The sequence below is a fragment of the Lytechinus pictus genome, chromosome 3, assembly GCF_037042905.1.
Source record: "Lytechinus pictus isolate F3 Inbred chromosome 3, Lp3.0, whole genome shotgun sequence".
Classification (NCBI taxonomy): domain Eukaryota; kingdom Metazoa; phylum Echinodermata; class Echinoidea; order Temnopleuroida; family Toxopneustidae; genus Lytechinus; species Lytechinus pictus.
This window is the reverse complement of record NC_087247.1, coordinates 51105951-51130302: the sequence shown is the minus strand read 5'-3', so window position 1 is coordinate 51130302 and position 24352 is coordinate 51105951. Positions and strand designations below refer to the sequence as shown.

Sequence of the window (24352 nt, the reverse complement as noted above, 5' to 3'; positions counted from 1 at the left end):
ATACTCCTAAAACATTATGGTAACTCAGTGGGAATTACAAAATTGTTAATATGAGTAGAATAAGGTGCACAAACTACATTAGTCTATAAATTGGTGTTCTCTCACGCATGATTTGCATGTTGATTTTTTTTAACCTAAGTATTTCTAGCAGCATATTATGAAGTGGTTTAAGATAAATAAAAATAAATTATATAATGTTTAAATCTCTTGTAATATCTTTAACTTAGATCTTGACTTAAACGAGATGATGAAATGCCTTTAATATACTGAACCCTGATGTCAAAGACCTCGGGAAGAAAAGAGCATGACAAACGCAACATCATGCAATCACCCGTGCATGATTAATACGAAAATTAGCCTCATCACAAAACAAAAGAATGCTTCCTATCATTAACACTTGAATAGATCTATTGTCATTTGAACATTTCAAAAGAAGTTTTACTTTCTTGGGTTTTCTCGAGAAGTTAATTTTAAGACTGCAACGATTAGGAGCGAAGTCCGGTAAATGTACTCCAACTCTGCAATATTCTGATGAATCCCATAGTTGTAGGCCACATTATCACCTCATTACATGAACAAATCATCCGAGACTTTGATGGGCTTGATCAAAGCCTGATATGATCAAATCAATATTGTATTTGTGTAGGGTCGTTGGAAAGTATGTAATGGCAGTATAGACTAGAATGTTATTTATAAGAAGGTCCAAAGTCAGTACAAACTCATTCTATTCTGCGATTAGTTATCTGGCTGAAGTAGATGCACATGCAACATGGTGTTTTCTTACTACTGGAATATATTGTTCAAGGGAATATTTTTGGAACGCTTCTTTACAAGATTTGAATAATGGTAAGACTTTTAGAAAAGTGTTATATTTTATCAAATAAACCATTTTTTTCATTAATGATACGCATGAACAGTGCATATCTAAAGCGTAACTCCATTCCTCGTAATGGAAATGATATTTTTAGTCGGATATGGTATAAGACAGTTCTTGCCCACTATGAAAACAATGATAATAGTTTCGCCGAATGAGTACACTTTAGTGGTAATGCGCTATTCAAATGAACTTAATGTTGCATAGCAACTATCAAATTATAATTATTTCAATCTTCTCTAAAAAGCCAAAGAAATGCTTAGCAGTAACAAATTAAACTTGAGTATTTAATTGTAATTTTTATTTGAAAATCTATCGATTAAAAGCGTTTCGAGTTAAAATGATAACATGTGATATATGAGGTTGCATAGAATTTGACGAATCATTGGGACAAGGCAAAAAACAACAACAAACAAACACATAGCTCGCTTACAATGAAGTTATACAGCCCATATCTTTATTGAAGATTATAAATGAATGATATTACGTTTTATCAGCCCATCGTAGTGCATTCAGTTATGAAATTGTTATACCTGGCCAAGGTATTAACACGAATGTGTTATCATAACCCTTCTTCAATCTGACAATAAACTTAGCTCCTACAAGGCAAGATGATCCCATTAAGTCTTTGGTATGACTAGGCCAGGATTCGAACCAAAGACCTCTGTTCAAGATGCTTGATGCGCTCCAAATATTGAATAAAATCCCTGGTGGTATCTAACCAAAGAAAATATACATAGAATTTGTTTTCATAGAAAAAAAATCGCCTATTTAGGTGTTAAGTATTGTTTTTTATGTGTGCGAGTGAATTACACAATAAACTTTGATTTTTTGTTAGGAGCTAATTATCAAGAATGTTTAGTATAATAAAGCAAGCCATCATTCTCGTAGCAAAGGGACAGGAGCCTAAGAAGGTTAAATTGTGATGATTTAATCTTTACTGCTCGGTAATACATGTTAATTACTTTATTAACATAACTTTAACAATGAGTATAATATGGGAGTCAGTACCCTCTGTCACCTTTTCATTCACAATATCTTATAATCATTATCTATGACTGATACATTGCATTTATAATACTATTTTAATTCTTGTTCTATCAATTACTTTAGCCTGGGGCGTGTTTGCTTTCAGAGTTGGAAGTCAAGATGTCGACAAATAGAGGACTAACTTCTTAATGATAACGATTCAGAATATGCAACTTTTTAATTGGAGGCTAATTCCTTTCGACGAATAAGTAATGACAAAATATCACCATGGCAATTATTTTCAAAACTGTAACCAATACTCCAAATTTGTAAAGAAACTCTTATGTGTGGCAAATTCTTATTCTGGATTGCTGGAATGCATTAAGAAATGAAAAGAACGTTGGTTTGTGGATTATTCCCAATTCTGATAGGGGAGGGGGAGGGGGCATAAAGCCATTTATCATTCCATATTGGTGTAACTCATCTATCAAGTGCACCTTGCTATAAATAGGTGCATATTTTTCTACCGTCACCAAAGAAACCTTGATTCGTCGCAGCGTGAGGCTGGTGTCATCATTTAACAGAGGTCGATCAGTTTGTTACCCCGTTCGTTGTCGAAAAAATGAGTAAATTAGCAGCACAAGAATATATTCCCTCAGGGTCCAACAACTCATAAGCCCGCGTTAAATACGATTAATTGGTCGGCAAGTGATTGTCAAATTGTAATGAGGATTGGTTTTATTAGCTTCCTTGTATTTATATACGGATGGATGAGGTTTGGATGCGGGTCATGAGGAACAACTATGGGACAATTTGGTGCAAGGTCAGGCTGCATTGTTGCCCATATAATAATCCAAAACCAATGTTGTTTCAAAGAGCGATTGCCAAAAGCAAGCTCTGCGCAAACAGGTCTATGGTTGTTTCTCTTGAAGGTAAAGAAACCATCGTTGAAGCAAAATGACTGCATTTGTCAATGCTGTAGCCACGAGGCATTGGTTTACCAGCGTCATATTGGGAAAGTCTTGCATTGCAATCCAAATCGAATACAAGTTCCATGTTTTAGTTCTGGGTAAGCTACAATATGAAGTGATAATGCCTTTTACGTTGTAAAAACTAACTGGTAATAATGTATCAGCCTCTATTCAGTTTGCAAATTGCCTGTAGTAATTCACATCACAAAGGAGAAGGGCTAACAATTTGATAAGAATTTCATTTGCTGTTTTCAACACAAAAAAACTGATTCCTTTTATTTTCGTGTTGCCATTTGGAAGAAACCATTCAGTTAACCAAATAAGAATACGGGTGAGAAGAAATGAAAAGGATAAAAAAGTAAATGTTTTTAAAGTTTTTTCCCAGCCTATTCATATCTATTGCAGTTTCGACTCAGACACCTTTGCTATTCATGGCAATCTCTGAGTTCGCAAGGCTCCTTTCTTCGGCAACGGAGGATAATCGTTGCAGACTCTTCGAGCAAATCCTCGTTTAATTAATCCATCTGCAAATATATCAGATTTACAGGAATGAATAAAAGGTACAATTCATTCCCTTTGAAAACAAGATCAGTAATAACATGGTTTCCTCCCTCAAAATAAGAGGGGAATCATAATGGCGTCAAAATCTTGTAAGGTGTCGAAATAATGAAAAGGCAAATAAGGGCTAAGGACGCATTTTGGGGAGTTTGTTAGTATGTTTACCCATCTAATTAGTTAAATAATGATAATGATCCTTTCTCCATTTTAGAAACTCACACAAGTCATATATCAACATCTAGAAATTGTTCCAAAAATGTGCGGATTGGCACAAAATTCTATCTTTTTGTAGAATCTTTTGAAAATTAAATCGTGAACTATGAATTAATAATTTTTGATGGGCCTTTTAGAAATTCGGCGCCCTTTGGGTGGCGTCTTGAAATTCATGTGTGAACAATGTTCATTCCACCAAAGGAGAAAAAAAAATCGGCCGATAAGCTGCCTCGCTTGAGCAGGTGAGTCAGTATAAACATTAAGGTTGGCGAACATCACAGACCACTGCCACGCTTAAGTTCCTTTCAAGCAATGAATGGAACTGATATAAACTCCCTCCTAATAAACTTGCTATTCTCCTTGCTTGAAATAGCCATCAAGGATCAAGGGTATTGTAATTAACACCGAACTGGTGACATGGACTCAGTAAACTGGTATTATCTTCACCGGGACATCATGTCTCCTGCCATCCCAAACAGCCTCCCCACCCACATGCATTCAATGTCAAATCGATGAATTTCTCCCTTTTTTTTTATTGTTAAGGTAGTATCACTAATCACACTCCGCCATTATCATAGCGGGCTTGAATATAGGTGTTGTCCGTGCAACGTGAATACAAGTATCCAAAACTTCCGCTCTAAAGACACAGAAGGAAATCAATTACAAATGAGACCAGATCTTAATCTCGAAGGGTCAAAGTCAAATGAGGAGACTTTTAGATGTCGACACGAGTCAAGAGCAATAACATAACGTGTCATTCATTGAAAAGGAATCAAATTTTACGTTGGCTAATTAACTATTCATTTGGTATCTAACAAGCTAAATAATGCATTAAGATGATTCTTTTTCACGGTGTAAGGTTTCGCCAATTTTTGTGTTTTCATTTACCCAATCAAATCAGGTCGTTATATCCACTTGTTTGGATGCTTTATGGTCACACGCAAAGATAACTGAGAATATCTTATCAAATATTTTTTGTACGGACATCCACCATTTAGATATAACAGGTGAACGGTGAAAATATCTAAGAGAAAACTGTGTGGGAATATAATTACGGCATTGTGGTAATACATAAATGCATCAGGTGTTCAAATAGGATTTTCAAAATGAAGTCTATTATCACAATGTATTGAAGGCCATGTTCATGTGCACGTTGTCTGACCAGTGTAACTCACCGTTATTTGTGCGCTTTTATCTGCAGAAATACCGTATATAATAATTATGAAAAGCTGTAAGTCTGTTAGTACGAGAATATTTTTTAGGTGGAGAGAGCAATGCATAAATGGTCTCATTCTAGTTTACAATTTCTTGAAACGATTATAAAATGATTATAAAAAATGAAGTTTATAATTTGCAATATCAACATTTTTCCATATCCATTTAATTCAAATATTAATAAAGTTGTATGTGATCATTATACTTGCTTTCCCTGAGTGATCTGATTCCGATCTGTATAATTTGCTTGAGATGAATCGATTTATGGAATTGTTTTATCTTTCACGTTTTATTTTCTGAAGAATCTATAGTTATAGAACGATCCGTTGCCATAATTATGTATTGGAATAGAATTCTCTTTATATTTGATAGCTTAAATCATTGTGTGCTTTGCAACAGCTTGCTTTAGCCATGTTAGTGGTCATCGTGGCTATGTCGTTTAATGAATGGATAATTACCATTCAATTCGATTTAGTTCAATTCAATATTGAAGTTGGTAACACAAATTTGCGATGAAGTGGTGCAGAGTGGCGGCAGAAACACCTCTCCTCATACCATTGTAGATATACAGTGGAGTTAAAACTCAAATGGTAATACAACATGAATTACTTCAGAAGGATTAATTGATTAAAACTTTATTACATACTGTACCGTGCTATAAATAATTATGATAAAACATAAACATAATGTTTTTTAAAACTTACTTGAGTTTGAGTGAGACCAAGCGATGCAGCTAGCTCGGCTCGCTCCGGTAAGGCTAAGTATTGCGTCTGGTGGAACCTTTGATTGAGCTGTTGCAGTTGTAAGCTGGTATAGATCGTTCGGGGTTTTCTTAGTTTCTTTCCCCTTAAACTCAGTTTGGTCTCAATCGACGTTTCACTCTCATTCTTATGATCTAATAAACCTGGAATAAAATGAAAACAATACGAAAAAAACCTTGATGTTGACAACTTCATGTTTACAAAAATCCATTTCTAGTCGTCAATTCGTCAATGACGGATCTATGATTTTATAGGGAGCACAAAAAAGTGTGCCAATTTCTCTGAATATTCTACAAGACAATAGAAGCAGAAAAAATCATGATAAGAGTAAACCTATTCTAAAATGTGGGCATGTCTGAGAAGAAAGGCAAGGGGGAGGGGGTCATGTTCCTTGTGTCCCGTAGGTTAGCCCCCGGCAAAAAAAAAAATCGTTTTTGGTACCGTATGTGTAGGTGCATGTGTATACCAGTATGACCAACAACATCTCTGTTACTATTTTCCACCTTTTGATTTAATCTCAATAAATCTGACTCAGAACGGTATGATGTGCACTCAATAATCAATATCTAGTTATTTAATGAATGTCAATGTCATACTTTATGTTGATTTTCTTCAAAATTAGCATTTTACTGTAGAAGTACTTCTTGAATACTATTATGAATAAAAAAGATGGAAGAAAAAACATATTCACTCGTTCGATATATGATTTTCGTTTCAATGTGACGGCAAACCTTTTAACTTGAAATATATTCGAACATGATGCACAAATATTGGTATGGAAATTCATTTTCAATGGAAATTCACTTTCATTAAGATATACGTGATTGAAAAGTTGTGTAAAAGATGTTTCAAACCAGAGAATAAAAAAAATGGATCAAATTCAAGCTATGCTCATGCTAAGAATAAACAAACTTCTGTAACATTAATTCGAAAATGGTTTTCAAGTATGTATAAACAACATGGATATATTAAAAAGAAATGAACGAAACAATTATGAAAATCATATCATACTATTTACCACAGATAAATATTCTGCATTTGATTTGATATCTAAAAACTAATGTCCATCTTCTAATTCGCATACCATGACCAAAAAAAAAACATAATTACCGACAACATTAACACCAGAAAATCATCGGTAACGTTAGAAGTAAAACTCGACACATTCAAGGCAAGCATTCTCCTATTTCGATTCAAATTATTTAAAAAAACATACAAAAACCCGTTATCATCACTATTTTCTAAAGTTGAACGATCCTGATCGATTAGATATCGGTTCGTTTTGTGAAAAATGAACGTGTTAGAAATTTTGAATCAAGAACAACAGCGTAGCATCAACATAATTATGGCAGCAGAACGTTGCGGCAAATGAGACGAAATTGCTGAAATAAAAGCAAAAAAAAAAAGATACGGGAAATTAGAGATGGAAACTGATTGTCTTAGAGAGAGACAGATCTTCGCTCGGGAAACAGACTAATTTGTATTGAAGAGGAGATAAGTGGGGAAGTAATTGATAAGCGAGTGTCATTTATTGTCTATCACAGCTCGTTTTTCGGTTCTTTTCGATCTTATCAGCTGTGTGACCCGATGCTAAAGCATGACTCACAGGGTCAAAAGCAATATTAAAACCATATCATAAGTAACATTTTACTTTCTCACTTTTTACAGCATTTTCATGTTTTATTTTATGAACAATCGATATAGTTTCTTATCAGGGTTGTTGTAGGTGGTATGCACTTTGGATCGTCGTCTGTAAAGCGTGTTAGGGTTATTGAAACACTTAAATGAGAGATACCATCGAGCTAGATTCTGAGTGAATCGAACAGAGGACAGACGATGAGTTGAGTATCCAGACAGGGTAATAATTGGAATGAAATAGCATGAAAAGGGTATCGGGTTACAAATAGAATCATAATTACTATTGAATCAATGCAATTATGCTATAGATACTGGTGCAACGACCTGGGATATTGGCTCTTAACAAAAAAAAAACCCGATTGCAGGTTCGATAAGGCTGCGTCTCCAACATAAAACAGAGAAAACTGATCACGGGCTTTGTCTTGGCTGACGTCTGCCGGATGGAAGAGAAAGTTTCTTTTGAAAATATGACAACTGGTAAAGTTGGTCGAGGGACTCGATATCTTCATAAAGACAGAAAAGAAGGTTGGGAGACAGTAATCTCGTTAGAAGAGGATCAATTATTGTAGATGTATACCCAAGCTATTAGCAAGCCTATTTAACCCTCTATTTGCCAGATCTCTCTGTTTGTTCAATTTCAAAGACCAAGTTGCGCTCGAAGGAGATCAATGACGCTAATCTGGTTTTGTCGATACTTTCTCTTGCGGTCGCCTCTTCCCTTTTACCGATCACCACGGCATACGTAAAGTGAATCGCTAATGTAATTCAATTCATCTCTATTCCATTCTATTGCTTATAGCTCTCCATTGAGATAAAATAAACACCATAGAATAGATCAATTGTATATTTAGTTTACAAGAATATCAAAACTTCTTTTTTACATCCGTGAATTGAATTACCCATACTCTATCATAAACATTGATTTCATTATTTTTTATATTTCAATTAGATAAAATATAATCAAATACAACTTTAATCTCTTTCAGATATAGATATATCATAGTCATCAATTGAGGTTATAATATGAGTTTCTCGCCTTCTAATGCAGACAATATTATGAACATGATCAATGGTAGCATTATGATATTGATTTTTTCTTTTCCCTCTCTTTTTTTTATTTCTCATCTTTTACTTTTTCACTTTCTTTTTCTTCTTCTTCTTCTTATTATTATTATCATTATTATTATTATTATTATCATTATTGTTATTCTTCTTCTTATTATTATTATTATTATTATCATTTATATAATGATTATAATTTTTATTGTTATCAATATTATTACTACTAGTATTGTTGTTATCATCACCATCTTCTTCTCTCCTTCCTTCTCTACCATTTCATCCCTGAAATTTTGTGGTTCGATTCCTAGGGATATAAGCACAAAGTTAGAATCAATATTTATGCAACGCATATTTTCTGGGAAAACGTATGTTTCAGCAACCTTACAAATTTATTAGGATTGATTCTAAAAATTATACCAACTATTTACGTCATTTCTTATAATGCAATTAATTTGTTTTGTCTGTTGAATTTTATTCTATGTGCACATCAGCATTCTCTATTGGAAGAATATATTGTGTTTTTTTACAAAAATAACATAAATTCAAATAACCAACTTTCTAAATATGTTTCTGTTGACATGGTTAATGAGGCATATTGTTCTGGAGGCAAAAATTGTAAATGCTGTGGAACTAATGAAAATATTTTCACGTGTCATGCATAAAAAACCCTTTAAGCTGTTGATTACGATGCGTACAGTACTAATTATAATCTAGGAGTTGGAAGTATATCATGCGGATAGTTTGGGCTAATGAACACACGTCCTCGAATGGTAAACAAAGGTATTCTTACGAGTAATCAATTGATTAGAGAAGGCGGGTGGTAGATCGAGAGAGAGAAAGAGAGAGAGAGAGAGAGCGGGGGGGGGGGGGGTGACAGGGGGGAGGGAATAGGTTTGATCAGCAAAAAAAATTGAGGGTGGGAGAGGGGTTCCATCGTTGGAGGAATAAAACTGAGGTCGACACTTGAAAAACAAATGTTTGAAACAAAATGTCAGTTAACGAGCTCAAAAAAGTTCGAACCGAATCCTATCAGATTAACGCCAGTCTTTGTACGAATGGATAATTATGAACCGAATGATTCTGGTATACATGTATATATCGTGTAATTACATACTTGCCGGGTGCACTGGCTAATGAAGTCATTTTCATTGAAAGGATGATGCTACCCCATGCCCCACATATGCTTATTTGTGTTGTAGTTATTCGGTGTGATAATTTTCAGTTTACATTTCATGATTTCGTTAAGTCTGTTTAATGGTACCAGAAGTAGATCAACGATGAAATGGTGACGATTAAAATTAAGAACTTACTTAATTGCGTGTCATTATTTTAGTTTCTATACACTTTTCATTACATTTCAATACAACGGTGCAACTTTACCGTTGTAAAAAGGGAAAAAGAATGATTGTTAAATTTGTAAAATTTAGAAAACATTTTCATGAACTTGAAGAATGATATGAGTGATTGTGAATATTATATATGAATATTCATAATACATACGTGACAAACAAAGGCTAGTTAAATTACATATAAAGTTGAAAAGGTGAACATGTCTCGAAAAAAAAACTAAATATAATAAGTTAAAAAAAAAGGTTCTGTAAAAAACAAAAGTGGTAGGAACTAAATTAAAAACAGAGCTTTTATTTCTTAGGTTCCTTAATAGGTATGGTATAATGAAAATTTTTATTATTTTTCATAAAATAAAACACAGAATTAGCCTAACACTGTTAAGACTGACTACATAAATAGACAACTATAAAAGGTAACGAATGTAGTCGTTACAAATAGTCGTTACAAACACGACCATAGTGTGAACATCGGAAGGAAACTTCAGTTGAAGTTGTTATAGTCTTGTGTTTATTGCAATATGAGATTTCTATTACATAATATCAATTTGAAGTTATATATCGCAATCAAAAAGTACAAAAAACTATACCGACCTTCCATAAGCTGGAAAAAACAATTTCTAACCAATGATTTTTTAAAATGGAAATAATTATGTAATAATGAAAATCATGCATAAGTATAAACTCCTTTGCTATCGTTATTCATTTTAATGACTACAGATTCTGTTCCTTATTCAAGTTCCCCGATTCGTCATCCACTCCTACAGTACATCTTTGAAGAAGTTAAACGGTAAAATTTCATCAAACCCGGTCATGACAGTAAAACCATGACATGCACGACAAGGTATTCATCTCAACATCTGTTTTTTTTCTTCATATTTACCTTACTCGGTAAGGATTTGTTATGGATGTAAAATCTTAAGGATTTCTAGTCAAGTTATTATCGCACGTTACGTTTTGGGTATCACTAAGGAAAAATAAAACATTTACAGGAAAGTATTGATTCTTAAATTGTTATTTTGTCATTTTTTCCGCAATCAAACAATAAATATTGTCTGTTTACAAAATATTTCATAAAAAACATAATGAACTGTACAAACTGCGTACAAATTTAATGACTTGAAATAAAAAATTACCAACACTTATATATCACAGGGAGAATATGTGTTTGATATCTTTTTCTCAGTTAATAAAACGTATGAATTCTGTAGTTCATTAGTTTGGTTTTCCATTGTTACAAAAGAGGTAGATGTAAATGAATAAGAAAATGAGAATACAATATATGCAATGCGAAATTATGGATGATTAAAGACAATCAATTTAAAGGTCAAGTCCACCCCAGGAAAACATTGATTTCAATAAATAGAGAAAAATCAAACTAGCATATCGCTGAAAATTTCATCAAAATCGGATGTAAAATAAGAAAGTTATGAATTCTTAAAGTTTCGCTTATTTTTCACAAAACAGTGATATGCATAACTCAGTGACATGCAAATGAGAGAGTCGATGATGTCCCTCACTCACTATTTTTTTTGTTTTTTGTTTGTTTTAATTATACTATATTTCCTTTGTTTTCAAATTTGACAATAAGGACCAACTTGACTGAACCATATAGTATTAAAACAATGCTAATATCATATGTTCATGGAGGAAATAATCGTCGTTTCACTTGACAATTAGGAGAAAATTAGAATATATCATATTTCATACAATAAAATACACAAGAAATAGTGAGTGGATGACGGCATCAGTCTCTTCATTTGCATACCGACCAGGATGTGCATAGAACTGTTTTGTGAAATTAAACGTAACTTTAAAATGTCATAACTTTCTTACTTTACATCCGATTTTGATGAAATTATCAGTGTTATGCTTGTTTGATTTTTCTCTTTTCATTCAAATCAACATTTTGTTGGGGTGGACTTGTCCTTTAAAAACTGTAATGAAGGAATAAAGTAATTGACGATGATTCGGAGACTTAATGATCAACAGAGAGCAATTATTATGACAATGATGTAAAATACAAAAATAGAAATAAATTACCGAAAGTATATGAAAATCACCATCTATAATGCATCTAATTATGATATTCATAATATTTTGTATTTAAAAGTCATTGTATTTTCGCTTTCACTGAAGGAACGATCTTCTGTGACCACTTTCTTTCTAAACAAAATAAACTTGTCGGTGATTGTTGATCATCATTATGATTTCATTAAATTTCTTGGCACAAACTTGACAAGACTTTGCATCAACTTGCTCGGACAAAGTAATGCAACAACAAAAATAAACAATTAATATTTAAAATATATTCCGCAAAGTGTGAAGATAATCAGATTTCATTTTCATTTCATTTATTAAATTCAACCATTTTAAAAACAAGATATGTATAGAGTAATATTCAAAGAACAATACAATACAAAGTAAAAAAAAATCATGTACTCGATTTTTGCACACTTGACACTAACATTCGTTTTGTTGTATCCACAATGGTCATTAGGATATGTATGAAGGATTATTTCTTGGAATATATTTATTCTGAAGGCAAAGAGATAAAAGTATTTTCAAAACTGCATAAATTGAATGATCAAAAATATTTTTTCATTACAAAATGTTTAGAATATCTAATAAAGAGTAGTTGTAAGCTCAATTGATGACCGATATTGCATGATTCAATTGGTCACAACCATTACAGTGGTTTTGACACCTACTTCATAGAAGGTAAAAAACAACAGAGAAAGAATGGTACACTCTTAAGAAGTTGGACAAAAAAGGCTCAATTTTTAACTACCACTTTGCAACATACTTTCCACACAACTTTTCGTTAAAATCTGTCCAAATTGGGTAATAAAAATAATAATTGGGTACTAAATTTGCTCAACTGGATAATAATTGCCCAGAAATAGAAATATATATACATACATTACCGAAACACAATACACAGTATTTTACCCAACATTTTAAGTGTGTAATGATGTAAAATATTTACTTAAGGATTTAATTTCTTAAACCCATATATAGGCCCGTATTCTGAACTCGGGTCTAAATTAAACCCTGGTTTAAAGTTGTGGTTTAACTATGGATAGCTAATTGTTGCACAAATCTCTATTTGTACAATTTCAATTCATTAACTCACATGACACTCAAATCATTCATAACTGCTGGGAATGATAACTAAAGTATTTTTCTTCATTATGTAAACAAATGGAAACAAAATAGTAAACATACGAAATATACAATGTAACCAGCATTTTTGAGTTTTTGGCTCCCCATAATTTTAGCACAGAATTAGACCGGAGTCTTAAGTTAAACCTGACTTCAGAATACGGGCCATATGTTTTGGAATATATTTTTCTCATGTTGAGCACTAGAATATATAGTGACGTTAAAAAGAGAATTGTATTTTATTGGAATCGAATACTAATGGGAATATATTTATGTGAAAAGGTGTATTATTAAGACAGGCGAAATTAATGTTTAATGGAGAGATATTCGGTTGGATAAAGTCATAATTTCGTAATAAATTTACTAATGAGTATATAGGGTTTATTTCAGGAAGAAAAAGGAACATATTTTGAGCAGAATGGAAATTGATGGTAGTTAACATTACCTCTTATCTAGCTGAATATATAAAATCGCCTGTTAATATTTTTGTAGAAGATATTTTAAAGGCTATATCGTTCGCCATAAAAAATGAATTAATTTCACAGGATGACATTTACATAGGACGTGATGAAGACAGGTGGGGATATCTAGTGTAACATATGTATCTCACCTTCTTTTGATGATAATGAAGTGATTTGATCAGGATGATCGTATATTGGAGGATGTCCGGCGATAGGAGAGTTCATGAAATGATAGCCGTAATGTCTTGTCTGACCCATCGGACCCATCCCACTCAGAGACGGGTGGGTGTCGGCAGCGCTAGAGTTCGTCATGGGTCTTCTTGTCGCTGCACCGTAAGGCATTGGACGGGGGTAGTGGGATGGCGCCCCCGTCCCGGTAGCGTGATGATAAGGCATTGCTGCCTGGTGCTGGATCTCTGTAAAGGCAGACCGAGATGATATATGCTGGTAGTCGCCATATCCATCTAGCATAGAATTCATCTTCCCAACGTCAAACGAATACATCAAAGTAGAATAGAAAAAACCGACTGGTTTTGTCAGGGAAAATACACTCACAAAATCCAAGTTATCAAAACAAACGTGGCATGACAAAGAAATATTAGAGATTTATCAGCGATTTTTGAAGATCTAGAAGAAAAGTCTCCACATACTGTTCATCCTTGTTCTTCCAAACAATCCGATGTAATCAACTGTGCGAACGACCTGCTGTTGAGTCTAGTTCAAGACCAAACTTTGTGTGTGGTAGATTAATATTGATGATTCATATACAGTAAGTAAAAAAAAATCAAAATAGATTTGATAAAAAATAATTCAATTTCATAATAAAGGAGCGATTTGGAGTCAGTGTAACAGCGGGGCAAGAAATGAAAAAAAGCCCCGATATCAGAGTAATAATGTTGAGCTTAACACTTAATTCATCCAATCAAGTTATAGTACCGAGAAAAAAAGTCATGCGGTTTTTTATCTATGTAAAGAAAACATTAATGGAATGAAATTATTCGCTGGCTTTCAGAGACATGAATTTTCTCGAAATGCTACACTTCGTCATGTTTCGATAGCTTTTGTCCAAAATGCTGATGGTTACGTCATGGCGTTAGTTTACGTCCGTCGGGCGGAAAATGTGCTTTTTGTTTCTCAGACGAGAGAGGTTTCGGAGCCGTCGTTTGCAATGGTTTCATACCAACGTGAGGCTTTGAAATACTGGTCGGCCACCCTCATCGCGTCACCCTACCCTCTCCACTATACAACCCAGTGACAAAAGATTGGTAGCAAGGGACTAAGCTGAGAATAGAAGTGGTCGAGGCCAGAGACAAAGCCGCGTGGACAACACTGACCACTGCAAGAAAATACCAGAGGCGCCAAAGATGGTCATTCGCCACCCTCGCAGTCTTTCATGACACTTCTTCCCAGACTATAGATGATATACACACGCTCTTCACAAAAATAACAACAACACAGTGATAAAAGCTACAGTTGAACTGACTTTCACTTTAGTTTGCCATTTTATTAAGTTAAAATAAAATCTACCACCATCATACATCAACCCTTGAGCGATAAAGCTCGTTTACTTTGTAAAGCGTTTAGCATGGATGCTTTTCAATCGTGTTATTGTGACCAGAATTTGAATTATTTGGTCGAATGACTGCTATTATGTGTAAAATTAACGTTAAACGTAGATGAACAAAAGACCAAAGCCTTCGGATGTTTTCCCCAGCTTTTAGTAACTTTTTTTTAATATAGTGAATTTAACACAATCTTTAATCAACAGTTCACCTCGTTTAAACGTCCTATTATAATGAAGGGTATTGCAGGCTTTTTTATCATTGTCATTACCATGTCATCATTATCATCCCCACGAGTTCTCAATTTTATACTTCCGATACGATAGTGATCCTAGTATCTCCATCCTTTAATCAAACATAATATACATGTTGATAAAGGAGCCATCTTCTTTAATGATCATTGTGGCCGCATATATATATATATATATTTTTGAGGAAGGGGAGGGGATTGATATGTTAAACCGTAGTAGGTCCATGGTTAAACATATCAAGATGAGGGAGCATAGATACCGAGCTGCTTACAAACAAAAATCTTATTTATTACGTACTACACATTCTGTGCAGATATTTGTGAGAATCTGCAATAATCATCAGACTGAAAATAGTTGTTGAAACTTTCTAATGTGCAACTGCCTCTCTGCCCCTGCTGCGTCCTGTCATGACCTTTCACATTTCCTTCACAACTTCACATTTCCAAATAGATATGTTATGTAATGGGTCTATTTCATACATAGTCAGCCAACCAACCAACCAACCAACCAACCAACCAACCAACCAACCAACCAACCAACCAACCAACCAACCAACCAACCAACCAACCAACCAACCAACCAACCAACCAACCAACCAACCAACCAACCAACCAACCAACCAACCAACCAACCAACCAACCAACCAACCAACCAACCAACCAACCAACCAACCAACCAACCAACCAACCAACCAACCAACCAACCAACCAACCAACCAACCAACCAACCAACCAACCAACCAACCAACCAACCAACCAACCAACATCTTCAACCATCCATCGATTAACAGACCGATCGACCAATCAATCATTCAACCTACCCAGTACCCACAATACGCAACTGAAAAGTTACATTAAGGTAAGTTATTTTTATTGTGCACTACATTTCACGACATGCAAGAAAAAAATACAATGAAATTACTTGGATAAGGCTCACAAACCAAGAATAAAATTTTTATATAGGATATGAGACATTGATAAAGTAGATGGGGTAAATGGAAGTGAGAGAGCATGATCGTCATTTTTTTTTTGTTAATAAAATGCTTTCTAGAAATTATACAGTGCATCTTTTTGATCAAACCAAAAGTCTGTATACGCAGTGCATTATATGCATTGATTATAATCATATTTTATAAAAGAGACGTCCGATTATCCTTTTTTCTTCAAAGTATTGCATTAGATGCTAAACACTCGTTTAAAATCATTTATTTTTTAATGACTTTTTCAATTTCATTGTTAACACCTCAAACATAACCCAATTCAAATAAAATCTTTGCAGTTGGTTTTATTTTGTATTTTTAAATTGTTTTTTTTTATGTAATAACGAAATTATACCTGCTGATTGAGCTGTTGGGGAAATAATTCATGGTTGCAGAAGAGTTTAAAATCCATAATAGTAATAGGTTGGTGGGTTAATTCCTGTGTTGAAACTCCTTCGGGTACCATGTTTGACCCAGTCTTGCCCCTTTACGGAGTTTGACCGGTACCTGGTAGGACACTTGTCTGAGAGGAAGACCATCACGAAGCCTGCTGAGAACGCTACTACGACGATCACTAATAAAAGGATTATAGCCACGAAAAGAATACCGACGATGGTCACCGAGGTAGTTCCGTTTTTCATCGAGGACTTCTACTCCGTTAGCGTGGTTAGTAGTAGACTGCTGCGAGTCACCGTTGCTTTGTGGTGGCATTGCACTGGTTTCTTGTTCTGTGTTAGCATGCGATTGTGCTGTGGTTGTGACCACGTTGGCATGTGGTGGCATTGCAGTTGGTTGTTGGTGTTGATCGCCATTGACATTTGTTGATGTATGCGATGGCATTGTAGTTGCATCTTGCTTTTGATCGCCTTTGACACTTGTTGATGTATGTGGTTGCAATGTACTTGCCTGTTGCTGATGATCGCCATTGACATTTGTTGATGTATGTGGTTGCGATGCACTTGCCTGTTGCTGATGATCGCCGTTGACATTTGTTGATGTATGTGGTTGCGATGTACTTGCCTGTTGCTGATGATCGCCATTGACATTTGTTGATGTATGTGGTTGCATTGTACTTGCCTGTTGCTTTTGATCGCCGTTGACATTTGTTGATGTATGTGGTTGCATTGTACTTGCCTGTTGCTGTTGATCGCCATTGACATTTGTTGATGTATGTGGTTGCGATGCACTTGCCTGTTGCTGATGATCGCCGTTGACATTTGTTGATGTATGTGGTTGCGCTGTACTTGCCTGTTGCTGTTGATCGCCATTGACATTTCTTGATGTATGAGGTGGCATTGAAGTTGCTTGTGAACTCTCGTCGTGAGATTCCCCTGATTCTGCTACAACAATATAATGAGCGTCTTCAATTCTATCTACTGCAACATCAACGAGTTCATTAATGAGGCTAAGGTTTCCCTCCATATCATCCCCGTTTCTGTCGTCACCATGTCGACTGCCTTGGTCTGTTTGTTGATGATGGTTGTGGATGGCTTCCACTGCTGGAACAATGGCCATTTCATTTGCATCCTCTATGGCAAATAACCTCGCGTTAAACAGGAGTTCTGGTGAAACAAAATCAATGTCAAATCAAAATATTTCGTATTACATCTACATTTCTAAAGCTATTTCGAAGATCTAATAATTATCTTCTTAATGAATCTTTGAATGACGTAATAGATCGCAAGAGACAGAGTTCGACTAATTGATTCAATAAATTTATTCCTTATTTTAACATTACAAATCGTTAAGGTACATTGCTCCAAATATGAACTATTTTACCTGAAATTAGGTCCAATTTTGGTGTATAGGGGTTTGAAAACCTATTTTTATTAACCAAAATTCATTTTGAACCGATTATGAAATAAAGGAGCCAAAGGCGATATCTTCTCTTAAACAGTAAATACAGTTTGAGTCTGACAAATTAATTTACGGGTAAAGAAACTGTAGCAGAAAGTTCTTACGGTTTTGTGATAGCACTTTGATATTTTCGGCTAAGCTATAAAGGCGATCATTGATGTCTTCGATGGTTTTTGCCAGAACTGTAGAGCAAAATATGATACAGAAATTTCAAAATTAATTCAATTAAAAAAATCTTACACATAATAAAATTCTACATTATAGGCATTCATTCATATAAACTACACATGGCAGCTCAAAGGCTTGATTACATGGAGCTGATGATAATCCAAATTGCAGTTTGATTAATTTGATTTTGTGAAATAAGGATAGTTGAAAGGGATACAATTCAGCACATATTGTATATACATATTGTATATTCATAAGGATTATGTTCACCTTAAAACTAAATTAAGAGGCAGAAAGGAAGAGGGCAAAGGAGAAAGGAAAATAAAGAAAGGGGGGAAAAAAATCATGAAAATGGGAAGGCTTGAATTAGCTGACAGAAGAGACGAGAAGAAAAATACAAATAAGGCAAGGGGAAGGGTATCATCACGTGAGGAAATAAAGTAATATACATTAGACTTAGCTGATCACTGAAAAGGCAAAGTGTATGAAATTAAAGAAAGGGGATAAAGAAGGTATATTGTAGAAGAGGGAGGAAAACCTGTGATTAACGAAACGGTCTTTGATGGCATTCTATATTTTGATGATAATAAGAGAGGTCATCAAGATGCTGACAAGTTAAAGTCATCTTAGAATCATTTATATAGTTTCGACTAAAAGTAAAGCTCGTCATAAACGTATTATAGGGGTAGTTCACCCTGACAAAAATGGAAGAAAAAAATAAGAAATATTGGCGAAGGTTAGAGGAAAATCCATCAAAGGATAACAAAGTTATTAGAATGTTAATTATTCGATTTTTGAAGTCATATGCTAGCTGTTTCCTACATATCGTACGGTAAAAAAATCAATGAAATGTCATTTTCTCAGAAAATTGATAATCGGTTTTATTGTACCTTTAGTATTTCAATGCACAAATCCTATCCCACCCAATGCTAAAAAGAAAATAAAACAAGTCATCACGAAATATTAATACTAAAATTTGTGCATTTTATATTACATAACATATGGGGCAGCTGCTCATTTATGACGTCACAAATAAACAAAATTGAATTTCAAATAACTTTCTTAATCTTTAATGGATTTTTCCTCAAACTTTCATCATTTTTTTTTCCTGCTAGTTTTACAACAAAGGTTTTGTTAGGGTGTACGTCCTCTTTAAAAGTAAACAATTCAATCATAAGCAACCCCCCTTGCCTGCGATAACTTTCAATACGTTTTTAAATAAACGTATTGGGTTGGATCTGTTGTTCATATATTTCCAGTCAACGCATGTACGTCTACATAATTATATTGTACACTCATTTCCATAAAAAATTAAAGGCAGAAATTAAAAATATTACTTACTTTCGGAGACTTCCAACCTGACCTGTGGATCTATCGGAGGAATCGGAGGAATCTGAGGGTAGTCGTGACCTGAAATAAAAAAAAAAAAAACATTTTAAAACAATTGATCTTGGTGATCATAGTGACTACAGGTTTCGCGTTCATTTCGATAACAAAATGAAATATCATAGCATTATTGAATTGCAATAAATTTCAGAAAACTATCAATGATTTCTTTCTTCAAAACACAAGTAGGCAAAATAACATAGCTTCTGTCATAAAATATATATGGTTTTGTTTCTCTATAGCCTTAGTCACTGAGATATAAGATAGTAATAGAGTGTTAACTTGTGAAATGGAAACATCAATAATATATTGTGAATGTATGTTCTAACATAAATAGTAATTCTAGGACAATATCGCAGTTCATTGGTTTTCCAAAACTACATATTCAACCATCATATATATCATAAGTATATCAATCAATTTGTTTATATGAAGTTATTAATTCTAAACGTCCATCCATGATAATAATAATAATAGTCAGTATTTCTTGTATAGCACATAACACATCAATAACGTCTCTATATATGCGCTTCCAAAGGGCTTGGATATTATCACACCGGCTGTAACTCAAGCAGCTAGCTTCCAGCGCTCGGCATTTCAAGGAATAAATTCCTACAGGTACCCATTCACCTCACCTGGGTTGAGTGCAGCACAATGTGGATAATTTCTTGCTGAAGGAAACTACGTCATGGCTGGGATTTGAACCCACGACCCTCTGTTTCAAAGTCCGGAGACTAATCCACTGGGCCACAACGCTCCACGTGATATTGATATTGGGCACCCTTTTATAAAATAGAGTAATCCAAATGTCTGTGGAACTTCGAAATCTGAATCTAAAAAATTGAAGAACGTAAAAAAGGCAAAAGAAACAAACAATGATGACTCTTAGTCTGAGCTCATCACGCTCTAATACAATAAATAGTTATCTGTCTCCCTCTCCCGTTTCCAACTATTCCAGTGTAATTTTGTCTTCACGTTTCTAAAATAATTCAGGCGTGCTTCATTTTCAGATCAATATCTTACCTTCGTTCGTATTGTGAGACCTTGTTTTTATTTCGTTTGCTTTCATCAAAATGTTGTAAGCGTTCTTGTAAGAAGGCGGGACGGTCTGGTAAGTAAAATAATAAAGATAATGAATCAGTAACAATTTTCTTTAGAATATTTAACAGCTACTTTCCTTAAAATTATCTCGATTAGATAGGTAATATAAGAAAACAAAATATTTGAACCATTTGTCTGCGTTCAGAATAGGCATTATAAAACATTTTAAAATAAGTCTTTAAAACAACATTGTAACAAAAAAAAATACTTCGTTACTTTGTTGAACTGTCTTGTATAATTATCTTTATTTTTTTTTTACTAGAGCGGTCATTTTAGGTAGGCCTATATTCATGTCAGGCTCATAAGCCTTTTTTAAATTAAGAGTTATGTAAATATATTAAGTCAGTTTTGGACCATGGCATGCAATGAAATCAGTGGCGTAACAGGCGGGGGGGGGGGGCAGGGGGGGCAAGCTGCCCCCCCTGGCGGATTTCACCGGGAAAAAGATAAAAAGGAGGGAGAAAGAAAGGGAAAGGGGAAGGAAAGGGGAAGGAAAGGGGAAGGAAAGGGGAAGGAAAGGGGAAGGAAAGGGGAAGGAAAGGGGAAGGAAAGGGGAAGGAAAGGGGAAGGAAAGGGGAAAAGGAAAGGGGAAAAGGAAAGGAGAAAAAGGAAAGGGAAAAGGGAAAGAAAACGAAGACTTTTTTTAATGGAAAAGGAAAGCGGGAAAATGTACGAAAGAAGAACATTTGTGAAAGAACAAATCATTCCGAAAGAGGCCTATGTAATGCAATAGCACGGTGGGAAATAAATCAAAAGATGACAAAATAGCAAACAATAGCGGGAAACGAAAGTAGAATGTAATTAGTCAAAAGCTAAATTGGAAAACAAAGAAAAGGGACAAGAAAAAAATAATAACACGACCGGGCTGCCGATGATTGAAATTAAAGAGCGGGAAGAAAGATGGACTTCATACAGCATTGTGCTATAAGCTACCGGGGCTTTGCCCCAGACCCCACGCAGTAGGGGCTCTTCATTTATAACCTTCAAATGGCTCTTTAACGCCCCCGTTCAATCACTTGCATACAGGCGCGCGGGGGGGGGGGGGTTGGTTCCACACCCAAGAGGAAATAAAAGAAAGTATAGGAGACAACGTATAATGAAATGAATGGAAACAATGAAATGTGTTATTTGCTGAATATAATGGAAAAATCTATCACATAATTAGAATTTAATTTCAATAGGCAATTTTTTTCCAGCTCGCTTTGCACGCTGGCGACTTTTTGCTAATTTTTCCCACATTGCTATGTTTTGCCCCTTAAAAATATTTGGTTCATTACGCAACTGGGTTGAATAAATGTGATGTGTAAAAGCTATATTCTGTATATGCCCGCGATTCGATTAAAATAGCGGCAATCTGCGAGGTTTAAATGGCTTTGATATCAAGAAGTCCCGGGGGCTCTGCCCCGGACCCCAACCGCACAGCACTGCGTATGGAAGGGTTGGGCCATGGCCCCAAAAAGTTCTACAAACAAGAATAAAAAAAAAAGGAGGAAAGAAAAGCAAAGGAAAAGTGTAGGATATGATTTTATTTACTGAATATAATGTCAAAAATAGCTCAAAGTTAGATTATCATGAAAAGGTGAATTTCTTTCTCGCTCGCTTCGCTCGCTCGGGACTTATATAAAGCAGATTTTTAGCACATGTGCTATACTGCTCCCCTGTTTTTTTTCTTTTTTTACTCTTCACGCTACTGCCACAAAGAATCCTGTTTACAGTGGCGTACAGACCACAAAAAAAGGAATCTAAAGAGAGAAGAGTGAAATATATTATTTTCTGGATATGTCAAAATCTATCACAAAATTGGATTTTTGTATTAAAAAGGTCCAAATTTTTGCTCGCTTCGCTCGCTCGCAACTGTTTTTAAAAATAAATTCTACCCGATACGCAATATCTGGCCTTCTCAAAATAGTCGCCTTATTACACCATTACGCCTGTTCATACCATGATATTTATGACCGGGAAATTGTTGGCTCTTGTCCCCCCTGGCCACCGACCCCTGTTACGCCGCTGAATGAAATCCCTGTGCTGAATTATGTTTGGCAATGTTTGGAATTTTTTGGGGCTCATCATGCTTTTTGTTTCAATTCAAATAAACATTTTCCTCCATTTCACAAATTTCTTCATGTCTCTGATCCAATGGTCAACTGCTTAATGATTTCATTAGACAATCGATTTGTTATAATTTCATAGGCCTTGGACCAAAACTAAATTGACTTCTTCAATTATATTTTTCCAATAAAAAAAAGTTTGTAGGCTGCATTCTGAATTACCACAAATAGAGGGCCTCACGAGAATGAGCTCTAAATTATATTTTTTGAGCGCTCCGTTAAAAGTAATGATAAAAAAATCACCAGGATTATAATAATATAGGACCAAAGATATCATGTATTATTGTAGTTAAATATTTTTTTCTAAACAATATTTTCAACTCTTTTTTGTGGAATGAGTAATAATTGAAAGAAATAGTTCACGATGAAAAAAATACCGTTGTGAAAAGGTTAAAATAAGAGTCAATAAAAATAAGTTAGGATTTGATCTAATTATTTCAGATTCAATCCACAGGCTTACAATAGCATATTTTGTATTGAGATTAACTTAAAGGGCAATTCCACCCCAACAAAAACTTGATTTGAATAAAAAGACAAATTCCAGCAAGCAGAACGCTGAGCATTTCATCAAAATCAAATTTAAAATACGAGAGTAATGACATTTTAAAGTTTCGCTTAATTTCACAAAACAATATGCACCACCTGGTCGGTGTGCAAATGAGAGTATGATGACGTCATCCACTCATTATTTCTTTTGTATTTTATTATGAAATATTCAAATTTCTCATTGTCCTGTGAAAGAAAAATGTATTCCTACCTGAATATGGGAATTACCATTGTTTTAACAATTTATGGTTCAGTCAAGTTTGTCTTTATAGTGAATTCTGTTAAAAAATGATTCAAACCAAAAAAAAAGTGAGTGAGGGACATCATCTACTCTTTCATTTGAATGTCACGGAGTTGTGCATGTAACTGTTCTGTGAAAAATGAGTGAAAATTCAGAATGTCATAAGTTTTATTTCACATCCGAGTTTGATAAAAAATTTCAGCGTTATGATTGTTCAATTTTTCTCAATTGATTCACACCAACATTTTTATGCGGTTGACTTGAACTTTGAAGAGAAATGACAAAAAAGAAACCCCAAACAATCTTAGGGACTATTACTTCCTAACTTAGCAAATATAGGTCCAACACCCAAGCTCATACAAGAAGAGCTTCTACACCCGTGTCGACATGGTGATTATTTCAAACTTCTTGCCTATCATTCTTTTATCGAAGACAAGATACCGGTCACGTTAACTACTGAAAATAATTTGGACACGAGTATCAAAGAAGATGTCAATTATTTTTGTTGAAAGTTAAACACATTACGACGAGTAAATGAATATCAACCTTTCTTTTAAATGTGTATGATAAACAGACGTTCATGCTTTTTGTGAGTTTAAAGACACAAAAAAAGATTCTTAACTTACCTTTTCAACGATCCGGTGTAAGTCATCTTTATTCTCGTTGTTATTATCTACAGACACTGCAACTATTGCTGGAAGAAGGCAAACGATCGTGATCAGTGCAACAGATTTCATCATGAATATAAACAAAATTATCACGCCTCGTAAAAAAAATTGCCTTAGAGGTAACTAGATCTCCCCGCCCAACCTTTCACTTGATACGGAGTCACACTGGTACCAAAATGATGTGTGAATTTGTCTGAAATGCAGCATTTCTATATAATGCATGACTAGATACACTGACATCGAAATGTGAGT

At 34.5% G+C, this 24352-nt stretch overlaps 2 protein-coding genes across 2 annotated transcripts in view; both read right to left on the bottom strand.

Moving 5' to 3' along the window:
* The window catches only part of LOC129257063 (homeobox protein DLL homolog), a 20343-nt gene extending 5537 nt beyond the window's left edge, over positions 1-14806 (bottom strand). The window contains exons 1-2 of the mRNA XM_054895294.2: positions 13383-14806; positions 5505-5704 (exon numbers count right to left, since the gene is read on the bottom strand). Of these exons, the coding sequence (XP_054751269.1) occupies positions 5505-5704; positions 13383-13737 (555 nt within the window). The 5' untranslated portion in view covers positions 13738-14806. The remainder of the gene's footprint in view (positions 1-5504; positions 5705-13382) is intronic.
* LOC129256243 (uncharacterized) lies at positions 11940-24352 on the bottom strand. The gene is made up of 5 exons (XM_054894492.2): positions 24059-24352; positions 20460-20544; positions 19392-19460; positions 17987-18064; positions 11940-17587 (listed from the first exon to the last, which is right to left on the bottom strand). Exons 1-5 carry the CDS (start codon positions 24170-24172, stop codon positions 16458-16460), a joined length of 1476 nt encoding a protein of 491 aa, XP_054750467.2. The 5' UTR covers positions 24173-24352; the 3' UTR covers positions 11940-16457.